Source organism: Poeciliopsis prolifica, unplaced genomic scaffold (assembly GCF_027474105.1).
Source record: "Poeciliopsis prolifica strain line A6 unplaced genomic scaffold, Auburn_PproV2 SCAFFOLD005, whole genome shotgun sequence".
Lineage (NCBI taxonomy): Eukaryota > Metazoa > Chordata > Actinopteri > Cyprinodontiformes > Poeciliidae > Poeciliopsis > Poeciliopsis prolifica.
Window position 1 is genome coordinate 6,695,670 of NW_026562380.1, and position 17,928 is coordinate 6,713,597.

The 17,928-nt window shown below is 38.6% G+C and overlaps 2 protein-coding genes across 2 annotated transcripts; one reads left to right on the top strand and one right to left on the bottom strand.

The window, feature by feature from the left end:
- The first annotated feature begins 8,159 nt into the window (after positions 1-8,159).
- On the top strand, positions 8,160-13,831 carry erlec1 (endoplasmic reticulum lectin 1). Its single transcript, XM_055029872.1, has 14 exons — positions 8,160-8,478; positions 8,647-8,751; positions 9,465-9,545; positions 9,684-9,761; positions 9,848-9,911; positions 10,031-10,071; positions 10,157-10,380; positions 10,469-10,610; positions 10,687-10,848; positions 10,929-10,988; positions 11,650-11,774; positions 11,875-11,952; positions 12,056-12,131; positions 13,038-13,831. Exons 1-14 carry the CDS (start codon positions 8,161-8,163, stop codon positions 13,107-13,109), a joined length of 1,626 nt encoding a protein of 541 aa, XP_054885847.1. The 5' UTR covers position 8,160; the 3' UTR covers positions 13,110-13,831.
- Positions 13,832-14,299: 468 nt separating this feature from the next.
- On the bottom strand, positions 14,300-17,251 carry gpr75 (G protein-coupled receptor 75). Its single transcript, XM_055029871.1, has 2 exons — positions 16,787-17,251; positions 14,300-16,495 (listed from the first exon to the last, which is right to left on the bottom strand). The coding sequence occupies exon 2, from the start codon at positions 16,387-16,389 to the stop codon at positions 14,746-14,748; it is 1,644 nt and encodes a 547-aa protein (XP_054885846.1). The 5' UTR covers positions 16,390-16,495; positions 16,787-17,251; the 3' UTR covers positions 14,300-14,745.
- Between the last annotated feature and the right edge of the window lie 677 nt (positions 17,252-17,928).

The following is a 17,928-nucleotide window of genomic DNA, read 5'->3' on the forward strand; positions in this document are numbered from 1 at the left end:
GTACATAGCGCTGTACATTTATATAATAATGGGTGAATCATGAGCTAAAAGTATCCACACAGCAGGTCATCTGTCAGGGCTGCTGGCAGCACCAGCTGGCCCTTTCGAGCTGCCAGGGGCGCAGGCAGGTTAGAGAGTGGACTTCCCACCATCATGGTACTTTCTTTCTTTCTTTCTAAAGGGCTGGAAATACAGCCAAGCCTCAAGTCACAGCTCTGCCTTCCGCCTAAACCAGTGAAAAATTAATCCAAAGACAGCAGAAGGAAAGGAAGAACAGCTTGTTCATGCAGTCATTCATGTCCAGAAATTTATTGCAGCACCTGAGCTCAAGTGGGTCAAGGATATCAAAGCCACAAAGAAGTAAACTTTTAAAAATTTGTGTTGTTTTTTTTTTTTTTCAGTCGCAATTAAAAGATATCTATGGGTATTCTAATAAAAAGTAAAATACTATGACACACCAATATAAATCTGAATGAACTGAAGGTGCAAATGATGTAAATGGGTCAAATTATAATTTCTTTTCATTAATTCAGACAAAAAGAAACATTAGGTAATCACAAATATTTTAAGTTTAACCGAGAAATACTAGAAATGAGAAGAACAATAATCTAGTGAATTTTCAGAATTCAGAACGTTAGCTTTGCTTTTGGAGATATATTCAAAACTACAGTTTTAGAGGGAAGTATTATATATATATAGTATATAGTTAGTGTGTTTTTGACTAAATATATATAGAATTCATTTTGTCCTTCAAGCTTTTACAATACTTGTGCAAAATAAAGGCTTTTAAAGGCCACAAAAGACAATGACACTGATTTTTTTCCAAACATTTATAGAAAAAAAGCATAAAATTTTATGTATGACATTTTATACTTAGATTCTTTTGGGGTTATGATTTTGGAGTGTTTTGTCGCTCACAGATTTATTCCACTGTATTGTGATTCGGATTTCTTACTTATCCTAAGTTCTTGTATTTTGCTTTAGTTAGATCTTCCTGTATACTGATGCATTCGTCTGGTTTATTTATTCACTAAATGTTAATTTTTCCACGTCTCCTTTGTCAGGTACTCGCCCCGCAGCACTGCGTTTTACTGATTAGTTTCCTTTGGCTCTCATGTCACTCAATCACCTCCACAGGAGTTAAAAGCCAGTCAGTTGCATTTCCTCCTTTCATAGCCTTCTCTTGTCTGTTAACTGTTATCTTCCATCCATGTTTTCATGCCTCTTCATCGTTTTTGTTCCTATTCTATAAATATTTGATTTACAACATGAAACTGCATTTCTTCTCTCTGCACTTGGATCCTACTCCATAAAACATGTCAGAATATCTAATGCATCTAAAGAGCTGTAGGTATTCTGTGTGTAAATAAAACTAGTTATTTTCATCCATTTATTCCAGTACAATCCAGTTATATAGTCAGATTTAGATGAACCTGCAGTTCTCTGGAAAAATAATACAATAAGAAGTAACAGCTTATATGCAATATAAGCATAGATTTTATATCACAGTTTGGCAAAATGTAGCTTTAAACTAAACTGTTGATAAAATGGATGAACACTACTACTAATCATTATGCAGAGAAGTCAAACTGCATGCTTTGGTGTAAAATTAATTGCTTTTCTGCCAACACATTAATTCCTATACTTGATTTGTGTTTCTTACCTGCTCAATCCATCCTTTCTGAGAAAGATAACATGGAATGTGGTGACAGGAATGCATGCTTGTATTTTTTTTTTTTTTACATCTCTGATTTATACAGCGTTCTCTGCTGTTTCCACCTATAATTAATTTTCTTATGTTTGTCCGATTATGAACGGTCCGGTTCCACATTCAGAATTTCACCCAAGAATTGCATAGGACTGTAGAATTATTAACCAAGAAAATTGAGAACTTCCTCAAAGCCACTTTCTGTTACCTGAGTAAATTAAATTTTTGGATGGGGCCTGTAGATGTCAATAGCATTTGGGAATAGCATTTGATGAATATATATACATGTTGAATAGTCTCATTTTGTTGCTGTGGCAGGGGAAAAAAACTACTTAAAAGGAGCCAGTCAACCTCATCGAGTCACAAAATTACACCTTAACAGGCATATAATCGTAATTTTTACAACTTTTTTTTCTTAGCTGTGTTTAACCTTGTAGCTCAGAATACCTACCGTCATTTCTACATCCAAATATAGATGTTGAAAAAGTGTAAATTTAAAAAAGTGAGTACAAGGCAACAGAGAATGAAGTGGAAAGTTGCCGTAGAGCGATTACATAATGTCTGGAATGCCCAACTTTGGCGTCAGCGCATTAGACAATGCTACTGGGGCCTCAATTTATTACACAGTGGCCACCCAAGGGAAAAGTAGTGATAGCAAAGTCTCCAGTTCAAATTTGTGTTGATGAAGTCATGTTCCACACATTGATTTATCTAGAGAGGAGGAGGATGTCCAGAGAGTTGTAACATGACTTTGGATGCAGCACCCTATGGAGGGATTTTAAAAAAACTCTGTAGAGAGTCCAGCCTAGACCGGCAATTCAAACTAATGCCGGTCTCTCTCTGACAACAAAACTGAATCACATTATTAGGTCAATAGCAGGCACTTCTGGTAATCAAGTCCTCTGATTCAATTATGTCAAACTGGGGTCACATCCAAAAGTCGCAAGACACTGGCCCTTGTGGGTTTGATACCCTGGTTTTCTCACAACAATTCCTACGAAAGTCACTTGAAGCTAAACCCGCCCGTGTGGATTTTAGTGGTTGGAAGGGGAGCTACCAGAGGTGGGTGGAGAACCCAAAAATTCTTCTGAAGAAATAGTAACACTACTTTAACATACTTTTACTCAATTAAAAATAAACAGTAGCAGTCCAAGAAATGACTCAACAGGAAAAACGTATTCTGTAAAAAGGCTCAGATACCAAGCAATTGATCACAAAATCAGATTCAATGTACGATGACATCAGATGGATAAACTTTTTTTTTTAAATAAGCAAAAATTCTGGTATTTTGAAGACAAAAATATTATCTAATTACACAATTTAAAAAATTATCAGAAGAAACAATTTTCAGTAAAAATGTTTTTCAAGGCTCTTTTTTAATAAATGTGGAAGTTATTACCAGCAATACAAATATTACTACTTTCATATAAATAAGTATATAAAGTTTTGCCATCATTATTTTTATGTCTGTAGTTTTAAGATTTGTATATTTTGAGGCTATAAAATCTAATATATCGCCATCTAAAAGCACCAAAATAATAATCTAATCTGACACCTTGGAGAAGGGGATGATTATTATGCTTACTTATTACCCACCAAAGGATTATTCACTGTCTGTTAACTGTTGTTTTGTGAATAATAAACAACATTTTGTATAAATGGTTTATATTAGCAAACAATTTTAAGCAGACACAATATGAATTCAAGCACTGATGAGATAAGTTAAATCTGTGGGCCTGGTTGATGAGATTGAAGTTGGCAGCACACAAAATCTCAGCATCCCAGCAGCACTAAGGGTGAGAAGCCAATCAGCCAACTAAGAGGGGAGTCCAAGTAAAAACTGCTGTTGTATCATTAATGCTGTCCAGTTCTTCATTGTTGAGGCAGAGTGTTTCTCCACATGTGTCTTCTGTCTTCCCTCTGCCCCTGACCGACCTGGTCCTTTTTTGGACACCGGAGGCTGGAGGAGTATCAGGTCAAAGCAGAAGAGAAAGCAGAACGCATCCTGTCTGTCATACGGGGCCCAGAAGACAGAGCAGCCGGGTCCTGCAGGACCAACTGGCAGATGGTTGCCTCTGGATAATGACCAGGTGACATCTGCAGAGTGAACAAGCCATCAGGCCAACGCTCTAACCTTCCTCTCCACCAGGGAAGCTAACCTGGCCTTTCTCCACTTCCTCCTCCTCCTCCTGCCGATCCCTCAGGTTACACCCACAACCCAATGAGTAGACCAGAACTTTATCGATTCACGAAGTTTCTCACCACAAAAAAGTGTGAGAAAGACCTAAAAAAGAAAACCAACAGATTTAAAGTAGGCGGCTGAATTGAATTTTCATCTATTCTTTAGAGAGTCAGTCTGTGACTAGGCAGGGAGGAAATTTTCTATGAATCATTATTTTCTTGCTGCCAGGACTCAAAACTACTAAATCCACAAAATGTCAATTAATCCAATACTAAGGTAAGTGAGGTAAATTCTTAATGAATAACATTTCCTGTTGAATATTTTCTGACTTCAAAGCAAAAATAAAATTTCACTTTTCTCTTTCTATGAGTTGCGTAAACAGTAGTTTGATTTTTTTTTTTTTTTAAAGGCCAATCGTAGCTTGTCTAAAGGCTCATGCATCGACGATGTGATGCTGTGCATAAAGGTCATCTCATGACAGCGCTAAGATTATGAAAAGGTCAGAGTTCTTGTGCCATTTGGAGAAGAGGCAGCATGATGCCAAACTGCCAATATAATTTCAGCATGTCTTTTTCATTTGACTGTTAACACCATACATTGTTTGCTGAAAGTTTACAATTACTGTATGAACCGCCCCTGGCAAACCAACAGTGAGAAAAAAGTTTGTCAAAACTTTGGAAGGTTAAAGCAAATAAAGACATGCTTTAGAATGAGAATGAACTGAAAACAGCATTGCAGATGTGAAAGTTGTGCAAGACAAGTAAAAATAAAAGACATGGTTTCTTTGTTTTCATTTCTAAGAAGGGAGAAAAAACACAAAGAATTATTTGAAAGGATTTGGGAACCCATTGGGAAAACTTTGCATAACTTGAAGACATGGAGACGATGCAAGATTGGCTTTTTACGGAATCGCCATGAATAAACTATGTAAACTATAAACTATGCTGAAAGTGATGTGCATCTATGTCTAAAATGATTCATAAAAATATGCAAACAAATCATGTTTGACTCATGAAATCCACCATAAAAGTGGAAAGAAAGCAATGCCTTTTCAAACGATTACCATTGAAAAAGCAAACACAATGAGAATGAATTGTAAATGCAAATAGTGTAATGCAAAGTACGAATTCAACCTCAGTCAGTTGGTGATTTGGAAGAAGCCTGGAGTAAAGCAGCCACTTCTCTGGACTGAAAGGAGTCAGTTGACGTGATTCAGGCATATCAACAGGATGACTTTTGAGTGATGATTTCTGGGAATGCCCTACTTTGAAGAGTGCTTAGGGTCAGCTCAGAAGTATTAATCCCTTCTGGCAGCGGAACGCCTTACGATACCCCACAATAAGCGGGAGACTGTCACCGAACAGAAAGTTGTACATTGTACATACTTTGCAACCGATTGAACTTCTTCAGATATCATGTTTGATTTAATGTTTTTTTTTCCACTAAATTGGTAGCCTTTTGTTTTGTTTGTCTCAGTTATGTGATGCTTTGGTGGTTGGCTATGTGATAGACAATGATTTCATAATATTAAAAAAAACAATGTACTTCTTACATTTCAGTCAGAAACACATCTGTCGTTAAAAATGTCTTCAAATGATATCTTTTGAATTCATTCAAATGATGACAATTAGTAATTGGTTTCTTTGCACCAATTACTCAGTAGAAGAGTCAAATGTGATTCATGCCACAACTTTCATGTTTCACTTCTATTTGACACTAAGCTAAATCTGCAACCTAAATTTTGATTTCATAATTTATAAAATCACTGAATCTTTCAGTTGCTTGTCCATCATACAATTGCTGATTTCAAGATGTCAAACAAATATCCTCAGTTTGCATCATCAAGAGTCTTCATCTTAGACTGTTTTTGCCATTCACTATCACACTGTGAAGAGACACTAAATGACTTTCACTCTTAAAGTCTCCTGAGTCTCTGAACTCTTCCAGATAACACACACTGCTTAGGATGCATTTTCAAGAAGTTAACCCACTTTCTGTTGGCAAAAAGACACTGCTGGGGGCTTTTTTAATTCATACTTGACATCCTAAGGCTTGCTAAAACAACTTTACGCCTCAGACAATGCAAAATATATGTGAAGGACCTTTTACAGGCACCTTTGAGAGTGATCATGGGGTACAGACTGCTTTGATGGAGTATAAAAAGTAAAACTCAGTCATAGAAAAAAAAAATTATCAATGTTGCATTCAGAGTGATGTGCAGTGTCAGTTTTCTGATGATTGTTGTTTTGGATATTAGTCGAAATTTGTGAAGGGCAAAAGTGCTGATTAGCTGCCCAACAGATCCTCACATATTTACAGTTCTTCCAGAGATACCTTGAGCCTCTTGACAGCATCTCTGATAAATGTGATCCATGTCTGACTGTCACGTCAGGTGGGTGGACATATCCTGATAGTTTTGTAATTGTGCCCTTCTCTTCCTGTTGCTGGACAGTAAATTGAACAGTGCGCTATGAGATGTTCAAAGCTAAAAATATTGTTGTAGAACCTAAACCTGCTTTAAAAACCGTTGTTTCTCTGGTGTGTTTCTCGGTCTTCATGATGCTGTAAAGAGCGCTTAATACAAATGCACAACACGTTTTACACGTTTTCTGCTTTTTATAAAAAATGTTGACAACCATGTATAGAAATGAAATGCCTTTAAAAAACAAAAGAAGACATCTCGTCTTGCAATTGCTGCAGAAATGTGTGAAAACAAAGTTAGGAGAAATACAGGATGTAATGTAGATGTAGTTCAAAATGTTCAGTATTACTAGCATAATGAATTCCACAAAACAGGTGTATAAATTCTCAAACAGAAAAAGCTGAAATAAATAATTTTTGACAAGGGAAGTCAGTGCAACAGGTAGAGAGATGCTTCACTCTGATCGATACTGCATGTCATTAAGACAAGCATGCAAAAAAGGAAACAGTATTGATTTGATGTCTGACTATTCTATGTATATTTTTAGGTGACAGCCCCAGAGATATCTTAATCTTGGCTCGAGATGTTCAAATGCCAAGATTCATTTCTCACTGCTCCCTTTGGAATGATGTTATTATGGTTGGGAAGATGACAGTTGTATCAATTATGCATTAGGTGAGGGTGTATGGAAGGTATGCAAATCAAGCACACCCTGTGGATATTAGTGAAATAAATGAGAATGCTCCTCTCAAATTAATTAGTTCCGATGCAGAAATCTATCTATCTATCTATCTATCTATCTATCTATCTATCTATCTATCTATCTATCTATCTATCTATCTATCTATCTATCTATCTATCTATCTATCTATCTATCTATCTATCTATGAATATTGCATGAATCTATTGTAATGCAATTCTGAGTTTTAGTAAAGGATGGATGAGCTTGTTAAATGTCCTCTTACATGTCTTCTTACCTCCGTATCCCACTCTTTTCTGAGTCCTTTCCCTCTTTGTTTCAGAATTTTTGCTGTGATCTTTTTTTTCCCTTTCCTCCTGGCTCTCTTGATGCACATGCTTGCATCAACAGCGCCACCATCTGGTCAAAAGATGTTGCTTTCAAACTGTACACACCGTTTTCACCTCTTTTCAGAGCATGTTTGCAGCCAGCGTAATGAGAACCGCACATTTTTAAAGGTCTAACAGTTTTAGAACTGGAGGCGAGTGAATTGTCTTCGTGTGTTGGGTCTGGTAGCTGCCACCACAGCGGTATGGAGGGAGAGAATGCATGACAACACTGCAACCAATCAACAAACTTGGTGGAAAATAGAAGAACTTAAGATGATACCTTCTTATAAGTCAAAATTCAGTTCTGCGGCATCTTGACTTGTGAAGCTCATAGCTCTCTGAATTCAGATCAGAACCTGTATTTCGAGATCTTTCCAATAGGAGGCAGCGCTCAGCTATTGAGATCTTTTCTTTTGGCATTTATAAATTACATTTTGAAACTGTCATCAAAATATGACACCGTGAAATCTTCAAATCATGTGAATCTCTGTGCATCTGCAGGTTTTCTCGTTTATTAAGCCCTGAAAAGCTTGTTTTTGACTCTCTTCCGAAAAACTTTATTTACTCTGTACTTATAAAAGTACGCAACGTGTAAAGTACAGCTGTGTACATGTAAAACATAAATATTTAATATTATTTGTATTTATCTTATAAATACAATCCAATAAGAGCACTTTCACTTCCGGGTATTTATTTATTTATTCATGCTCCTATTTTTTGCCACCAGAGGGCAGTGTTGTTACTGTGCTAAACGCAAAGACGGAAAACGACGTGGCAGCCATGCAGGTCACTTCCTGTGTTTGGCGTAGTGTTGACATCCGCCTCCCAGTGTCATTCCTTACGTGTGCCAAACCGAAGTATCTTTTAAGTGATTTATCCAGGAGCGAGTGGGTGGTAAAGAGGCTTTCAGCGAACATGCGGAGGGGCCTGCAGGAACTAAGCAGCCGGGCAGGAGAGGTGATGGCCGGGTTGATGTTGCTGCTTTTTGGAGGACTATTGGGGGTCTGCAGCAACGTCTCTGCAAACAGAGGGGGGTATCCCTCATTTACTGATGAGATTCCTTTTAAAATAACCTGGCCGGGTGCTGAATTCAGACTGGTAGGCTTCCTACTTACTTGCTTTATAGCACATTGTTTTTAAAACTGTAAGGACCTGATCATACACGAACGTTACTAGCTTAGGTTGGACATAAGCCTAAACTGCTACCTTAAGGTCCTGTTTTTGTATCCCAAACGTTATTGTGATTCTTTTGTTTCCGTTTTGCAGCCAACTTCAGGCGCTCTTTACAGTGACGATGACTTCGTCATCATGACAACAACTGAAAAGGAGAAGTACAAATGTTTGCTGCCTTCACTGGCAAATGGGGAAGAGGTGATCAGTACATTGTTTGGTTCAACTTTAGGGTGTAAACCCTTCATCTTTTTATATTTAATCATCGGAAGAAACGCTTCCTTACTTCAATAGATACATTAATGACATAAAACATTTAGTTGTAGAAGTTTTACTGATCTTATATAGTTTTTCATTATGTCCACCAAACCAGTCTGATAACAATTCTGTGATTTATTTGATCACACACACATTAAGTAATACTAAAGACTGAAGTCTCGATACTTATTCTTCCACTACGTACTGTGAGTTGTTTGTTGTAACTGAGGAGATCTGATCTAAAGCAACCAATGAATAGAAAAACTTTCTATATTCCCAAAACAATGCACAGAAGCAAGAAACTAAAGAAAACTTTTAACATGACAAACACAAAGTAATAAAAAGAATCAACTTTTAGAAAATAAAAGATAAAGATCTTAAAAGGCTAAGCATGAAAAAAGCTGCAATCTACAAATCCATCATAGTGACAGTTTTATTTTCAAGTATTCAATCTAAATTATTTACATTAGGACAAGTATAGATGAAATAGCGAAGTTGAAAGTTAGACACTAAAAGTGCAGCTAAAATTGCATAAAACTAAGGCACGAAAGATCTGTGTAGCTGCATTCATTTTGCACCAATATAACAAAGAAACCTTTTAATGATTTGATATCTTACTCTTTAAAGTGTTACTGTGTTGTTGTCTAATTTTTCAGGATGATGATAAAGGATATGGTGGTCCCAGTCCAGGAGAACTTCTGGAGCCGCTGTTCAAACGAAGCAGCTGCTCCTACAGGGTGAGACATGAAATTGAAACTGTCTTCAGTTGGAGTTCATGCAACATTAGCAGACCATGACGGAAAATAATTTTTTGTCTGTGGTGGGGGGAGTCTTTGACAAATGTAAGCCTCTCGATTTTTAATGCAACCTTGTAGATTGAGTCTTACTGGACATATGAAGTGTGCCACGGGAAGCATGTTCGGCAGTATCATGAAGAGAAGGAGACAGGTCAGGTGAGTGGGTTGAGAGATCAACGATCAGATGACATGAATGAGAAGCCAGCAGATGGATCCTGAAATTATCATGTGTGCTTCCATAGAAAATCAGTGTTCAGGAGTATTACCTGGGGAGCATGGAACAGAGGAGTCAGTCAGCTGATACAGGTGGGGTATATTGTGACTTTGTATTTCGATTTCTGTTATTTAATTTCTGAAATGAGCTAAGTCTAATTTTTGACCTGCATACAAATTGTGGCTGACCTTTTTTTTTTCTTAAATTTTAGATCAAGATGAAAAGAAAGAAAATGCTAAAATAGCTTCAGAAGTAAGTGATATACTGAAGCTAAATTTAAACATACAGATTTTGTTCACATCTGCTACTTCCATTTTATTTTAAATTTGCTGTTTAGGTGCCCACTAAAAACATCGAAGGTCAGCTGACTCCATACTACTCAGTGGAAATGGGATACGGGACTCCGTGTACGTTGAAGCAGAACCTGCCACGCTCCACCTCCGTGTTGTACGTCTGCCATCCAGAAGCCAAACATGAGATCTTGTCCATTGCAGAGGTCATCACCTGTGAATATGAGGTTGTGGTGTTGACACCTCTGCTGTGTGCACACCCAAAATACAGGTAGGACTCTAAAGAACTATTCGAGAAGTACTTCATGTTGTGTTTGTCTGGAATGAAATCGTTTCCTAACTCAATGGATATTCCATAGATTCAAATCCTCCCCAGTGAATGCCATCTTCTGCCAGGCTCTGGAGGGATCCCCCCTGCAGCCCCACAGGCTCACACAGTTAGATAAAGAGCAAGAGGAGCTGCTTAAGCCACCTTTCAGCACCAATCCGGACATCAGAGAGGTGAGCGCATCAACAAAAAGTAAAAAACAACACCCCCCTGTTTACAGAGTTTAATCAAGTTTTGTCTTTGTCACAGGAGGGAGTGTCACCGGTTAGAGAGGAAGCTTTCACCTCTACTCACAAACCCATGACTGTTGGAGGGCAGGTTCAGGTCACAGTGGGAACGACACACATCTCTCGTTTGACAGACGACCAGCTGATCAAGGAGTTTCTCAGTGGCTTGTATTGTCTGCAAGGGGTGAGGCGTGTTTTCATTTAACACAAAAAGATCATTTCTAAAACTACTCAGTAATTTATAATCATCTTCATGTGTTTCAGGGCGTGGGCTGGTGGAAGTATGAATTCTGTTATGGAAAACATGTCCATCAGTACCATGAGGTAAGATGACTTGAATTACAACTGAAAGCTCAACGTTAGCTATCTTCAGTATCAATGACATGTTTAAAAAGGAAGCACAGGGATGCTTAATAAAATCAAATGATTTTATACAACATTTGAGACATATTTGTGATTCTTTCAATCACGGAATGAGTGTAAGTATTGTCAGATAACAGGAAGACTGAATATATATCAGAAAAGTTGTTTTATTCTTCAATGTATCAACTGTGTTCAGACAAAGCCACCAATCAGTCAGCTCAGGTTAAAAATGTGTCAGTGGTTAACTGGTTATGTCCACCGAACCAGTGGACATAACCCACTTCAATACCCACTTTGTCTTTCAAGAATTTTTTTGTGTGGCTTACCGACCTTCGTCCATTTTCTTACACCCTCGTCCCTAGTGGGTTCAGGAGGGGTGCGGGTGCCTATCTCCAGCGAGACATTTCAGGCAAGAGGCAGGGTACACCAGCCTATTATTCTTGAAAGACAAATTTTTCAAAATCACAAAACAGGAAATCAATATCAGCTTGATCAATGCGTTTGTATTTCACAGGTTTCAACAGTCACATGTGTCAACCATTTTTTTCCCCAAGAAATTTGAAGGTTCTTCTACTCTCAAGTCAGTTTTCTTTGTCAGATGTATTATAAATCTGTTTTTCAGGACAAGGAACAAGGGAAGAACATCGTCGTGGTGGGAAATTGGAATGCAGAGGAGCACGTTGAGTGGGCGAAGAAGAACGTTGCCCGATCCTACCAGCTTAAAGAAGATGGGGCACAGAAAGTCAAGTAGGCAATTTTGATTTTCTTTAAGAACCAGAATTCAAATTACTTTGATTTGAGTGTTAACCTTTCTCCTTTTCCCCCACTTTTCTTTGCACTGTTTTAGGGTAGTTTCCCACTTTTATGGACACGGGGATTTATGTGATCTGACAGGAAAGCCCAGGCAGGTCGTCGTAAAGCTCAAGTGAGTCAGTAATCTATAAGAGGAACAAGTAACATCCCTTTCAATCAACATAAGTCACTTAATATGTTAATATTTGAATCAATTCATTATTTCTGTCTAACAGATGTAAAGAATCTGAGTCTCCCCATGCTGTCACAGTCTACATGATGGAACCTCAGACTTGTCAATATGTGCTTGGGGTAGGTTTGGTTGTAATATTGAGAACATAATAGGTAACGTGGTTTATATAAGTGACAGTAACCTGTGGGCCTTAACAAAACACAATGTGAGTAGATTGGCTATTATCTCGATGACAAGTGATGCAGCATGTTTGTGGTACTCTCCTGGTTGTTATGTGGGTCATTAGGATCCCCATGAATACATTTATCCTTAATCCTCCGGTTTGTTGTAATTGTCTTTTTTTTTCCTTCAAAAGTGTCGAGACTGAGCAGAATGATTGAAATATCTAAAAGGCATCTGTGAAATGATGAAGATTTAGTGCAATAGTTCCAAAGGTTCTGGTCAGACATTCACAAGGGTGGGGTGTGAATATCCTTTATAGTATTATAATAAAAAGAAAAACAGTAAAAAAAAAAATATCAACTGCAAATGTAAAATACATTGTTACGAGTGGATAACACTTCTAAAACAAAAAATGTAAATATCTCGATTTGACTTAAGATTTCCAAAAAGCTGTTAATATTAAGCAATTTTCTTTCAGTACAATTACTGATGACTATGTAATGCATTTACGTGGTTAGTGACAATTACACACTACTTTTTAAAGTGTAACTTTTGAATTCACTGTATAATGTTCCCTAACAATTGATATATATTACTAAATAGTAAACAAACTACAAAAGTGAAGCTGGAGTTTCTGGACTTGAAAAATGCTAAATAAAGCTAAAGTTTTATTCAGAGCTTGCAATAAAAACCAATGTTCTCATTTTACAATTTATGGATATCACACTATTGGTTGCTAAAAATGGTTGGAAATATTCTATTAGCAAATAAATAAATGGAGTACAAGTTTTAACATGAAAGTTTGCTAAATTACATCAGAGCTCAGATTGACATCTAATTTGTTTTATTTATCCTTTGCTTAGGTTGAGTCCCCCGTCATATGCAGAATTCTCGACACAGCTGATGAGCACGGACTTCTGTCCATCCCCAGTTAAACTGAAAATATCCAGCGACGGTGTTGAGGCATGGAGAACAACAGGACATTTGTTAAACAGAGGCCTGTTTGGTAAAAGCAGAGACTTTGGACGTTGTACTAAAAGGCAAAACTGTGGTTGAACCTGACTATAAGGCTGGACTCCATGTTGCCCAGGAGCCCCTGCCCAGTGCAGACGCGACACGCAGCCCGTGATGTGACTTAAACTGACTTTTAATGGGTGAAAAGGGGCTCCTGCTTCACCAAAGGGCAGCTGATTTAATGCCTGAACTCCATATTTATGCTTCTTTTCAGAGTTGTTTAATTGGAAACAAGATTTGATGAGTCAGGGGATTTTTTTTAATCATTCAGGGGAACCAACTATACTCATGGTGGTTTTATTTTCTCTGCTGTGCATTTCAGAGTCTGTTTGTGTGAGATTTTAAACTGACTGGTTATTTGTGCTTGCAGATAAAAAAAAATGGAAGTTTGGAATCCCTTTGCAGCAGGAAGAGTGAGTGTGTTGCCAATTTACAGAATGAGTGTAAATTATGCATGAGAGTGTGATGTGCATAAGCAGCTAAAGTTTGAATGAAACATTTAAAGAATGTACAGAATGTATATTGGTTCAAAGATATTCTGTGGTTTTACAAAAAAATGCACACTGGGGAATCTTATTACTGCTGTATGAAGGGGCATAAACCAATGCATTTGCTGCAGAAAATAAAATTACATGGGAGTTCATTGGTTGAGTTTTATTAGTTCACGGGAATATCACCTTAACAAACAGATTACTCAATAATGATAATGCCTAAAAGTTGGGTAGCTCATTTTTAGGATCCTCAATCATACTTTACAAAGGAAGAATATACATGCCAAATCAGAACACACATCATGCTTAATATATGGAAAATTTGGTTCTCATGACAAGTAATGGACCACTAGAGGGTGCTAGTATTCTGTGAATTGTAATATTTATTTATGAAACTATTTTATTGTGATCTTTGGGGGCACATTAGATAGGATTTTTTTATTATCACTGTCTAGTAGTTAAATATATTAACAATGTAACTTGCCATTACTGTCTTATGAAGGTATTGAGAAATCCACAGAATTAAGTACAGGGCGATCGTTTCAAAACCTGGTTAGAATAATAAGTGACATATTTATATAAAAAGGGTATTTGAAAAATTAATACCACAGAACAAAAACGCTTGCTGACCATTTATTGGGTTAAAAAGTCTGAGGTTCACAAATACATTTTCTCAAGAAGCGAAAAGTTCATCAAGGTGCAAAAACATGCCACTGACAGTTGTGTGGGCTTGTGCAGGGTATTTTGGTAGCCTGGCATTGCAGCAGTCCAACAAGCTGCTCTGTTTGGCAATAATTTAAATAAAACCTTTCGATTTCTGGGTTGTTAACGGCACATGCGTGCACAACATTTCTGTGAAATTGCGTCTGTGAGAGCAAAACAAAAAAAAGGATCAACACTTCCTAATAAAGGGTTTCTTCTTTACTGTGTTGGGGGCAAAGCTTATAATTTCAACAAGCTGCAGAGGAAATAAAGTTGCTGATTCCAATGCATTAAAAGAGCCACGTTGTCATTAGATTCACATTGGACTTAAAGCCATAGTGAAACTGCCCAAAAGGTTCTGTGGTCAAACTGAAGGAATGGGAATCTGGTGTGCTGAGGTGCTGTCGAAGTCTTGCAGTGCATCTTGGTGAGTGTGGTAGTGCATGGCTACATAAGACTTGACAAAAGCAAATGTCTGAGAGCTGACAGGATGCAGACTGGTAGGAGAACTGGGTCCCGCCGAGGGACTGCTGTTGTAAATGCTGTAGTACGGCTCAATACGGGTATTCATTGGCGTAGAAGTGCTTGGGAGGCGAGGTTTCCGTACCCCTGTAGCCCTTGGGCTACTATCACAATCTCTAGAGCGACTGGGCCCACAAGCCTGGTCCACTAGCCTCCTGGGTGGCTTTGGCGAAAGCACATAAGCTGAGTTGGTTTCATGATGGGAAGATTTATTGCGATTGACTTCCAGACTGCCCTTCCCCATTGCATGGAGGCGAGTCTTTTGCTTGCAACAGAGAATACCCAGTGCGGCCCACTGAATGCAGCAGAGCACACGGCGACGGAGGCCTGCACTATTGCGCGAGTACACAAATGGGTTGATGCCCGATTTGAGAAAAATGAGCACAAAACCACACAGTTCAAATTGGTAATGTGTAAAGTTGCTTTCTGGCGACAAAACGTCTTGTGCCAGTGAAACTCCCATTGGTAGGCAGCAAAGCAGGACAGAGAACACAATAACCACACAGGTGACAACTGCCTTTGAGTCTTTGGCTGTGGCTAAGTTGACTGAAGAAACTATCTGACAGCAAGTGGCTCCTTGGGCTGCTCCTGGGACTATAGGTTGGCTCATCCTGTTTGCATATGCATGTGTCTGTACATTATGCAGTTTGTTGTAAGTCTGGTTGCGATACAAAGGAGGGCCTTGAACAGCACACTGCATGTTCTCAAAGCCCGCTGCAATGAGAGGTGCTGGCTGAGGTGGGCATGTGGCATCTACACTGATAATTGGACATTTTCTTACTTGTGCATTTTTTCTTAGTGTCTTAGCAATCATGAGATAGGACACAGACACCACAGCGACGCAAAATGCAAAGTCTGCCAGGTAAACATACAACACAACCCTGGCTTGTCCACTTCCCAGTCCAAAGTGCGGCAAGCAAGGCCCATCTCTGCGTGGGTATGCTCGCATGGTCAGGAGAGCAGCCATGGTGAAGCTGGATGTCCACAGGACAGCAGTTAGGGCTAGTGTGCAGAAGAACGAGGCGGTCCGATTAGGCTGCTGCCCCAAAACCATGCGAAGTCTGTGCAGGGCAATCACTGCCACCGTCTCCAGGGACATGATGATAAACCCCGAGCTGGTCAGGTGGAAGGCGAAGCAGAAACTCTTTGACACACCATCAGCTCCGCCAGCATCCAGAAATAGCACCAGTGCAAACATGGGAGCTGTCACGCAGCAAATGAACAGGTCACAGAAGGACAGGTTGAGGATCATGAAGTCAAAGTTAGTACGGAACTTGCGAAAGGCCGGGTCGAAAAAAGACAGGAACACCACAAGGTTGCCATATGAGCCCATAAAAAAGATGAAGATGAGGAGCAGAGAGCAAAAGGTCAAGGTGGCAGTGTGGATCACGGCCCAACCTGAAGGTGTCTGTGTACCTCCGGTGCCATTGAAGCTCTGTTGTCTTGGCACATCCACCAGGTCTGATGGTGAAAGTGTGTTGTTCATTGTATTGTCGGATGCTTACATGGATTCCACTGTCATCAGATTCAGCAATATTCCTCTACACGGAAGGGGAACATGATGATCTCAGTATCTGAGTCCTTCATTATTCCTTAAAAAAAGTAATAAAAAAAAAGTAAGATACAAAAGAACGATTAGTTATTTATATATGTTGCTGTCTGACAACCCATTTTAGAATTATAAAGCGTTCATAAAGGCTTACTGGTCTGTTTGTTCTGATTATAATGCATGACTGGTTTGAGTAATTACGAGCTATTTAAGAACCCCACACCCTCCACAGTCTGCAGTAATCCAAATAATACATGCACATCACCGTTTTCCTGATGGACGCCAATTATCCCTTGTTTAACCGCTTAAAAAAAATATCTGCAAACAGAATAACCTGCAATCGCGGGTCCGTCATCCTCATCTGATTCCAGCTTTTCTTCCCTTTAAAGCAGTGCAGCAGTAAGTGTGGCACCGTTGCTAAGAAAGAATATAAAAAAAAAATGTCCTCAGCAGCAGCGGCGGCACCAGCAGCAGCAACTCACGCACAGTACAGCAGCGTGCTGGCAAAGACACGTTTCCTGAAGCAAATGCAGAAATCTCAGTTAAAAAAAAAAAAAAAAGATAAAGAGCAAGAGCGTTTATGGCCGGCGGCAGACTCGTTTTTCTCAGCGATAGGTGCATCAATCCATTCTCTCACAGGCACGACAGCCGCTGGACGTGCGTTGAAAAACGAGTATGAAGTCACCGTCTACGTGTCTGGGCATGAGCATCAGCACTGCATCCAAGAGGTCCGTCTTAAAAACTAACTACTCCTCACTCAAAATCCAAAGAGGCAAGAACAAGCAGGTAGGGAATATTATTAAAGGGGAAAAACGCACGTAGTCCCCATTATTGAAATGTAAGGGAAATGATCACCCTCAGCAACCGAGCTGTTTTGAAGACAAGAATATTTGTTTCTACTGTTGACGCAAATGCTTCATAGTGCCAGATATATTTGGCTTGTATACATTTAATAAATCTGCTCCAGTGATGATTGGAAGGCATGGCGTGCATTGCTATAACAGCATCATCATAAAGGTAATTTATCTGTTACTATATTAATGTGCAAACTTAATATTGTTTTACTGAAATAGCAATAAGTTTCACTGCTAATAAAAAAGGGTATAAATTATATAAAGACAAGTGCAGAAATATCAACAGAAAGTTGAGTAGAAGGAAAAAATGGAGGCATATCAAGGTTACTTAATGTAGCTAAAATTGGAACCTTGATTTTTTTATTAGCTTTTTAGTAAACCAGAAATTTAAAGTACTATAAGCTTATGGTCTTACGCCGTTGCAAAATTTAAATTATTTGTTCCATTCTCACCAGGAACTTACAATTTTCAAGTTGTAAAAATATTAAAAGATCCCCAGAGGCCAGAAAAGTCAGAGGATTGTTACAACCGTAAAATATAATAAACAACCTTAATTAAATGATAGTCATAATAAAAAATTGGTTGTAGGTACAATAAAACCTGTTGGTGAACATGTCAGGAG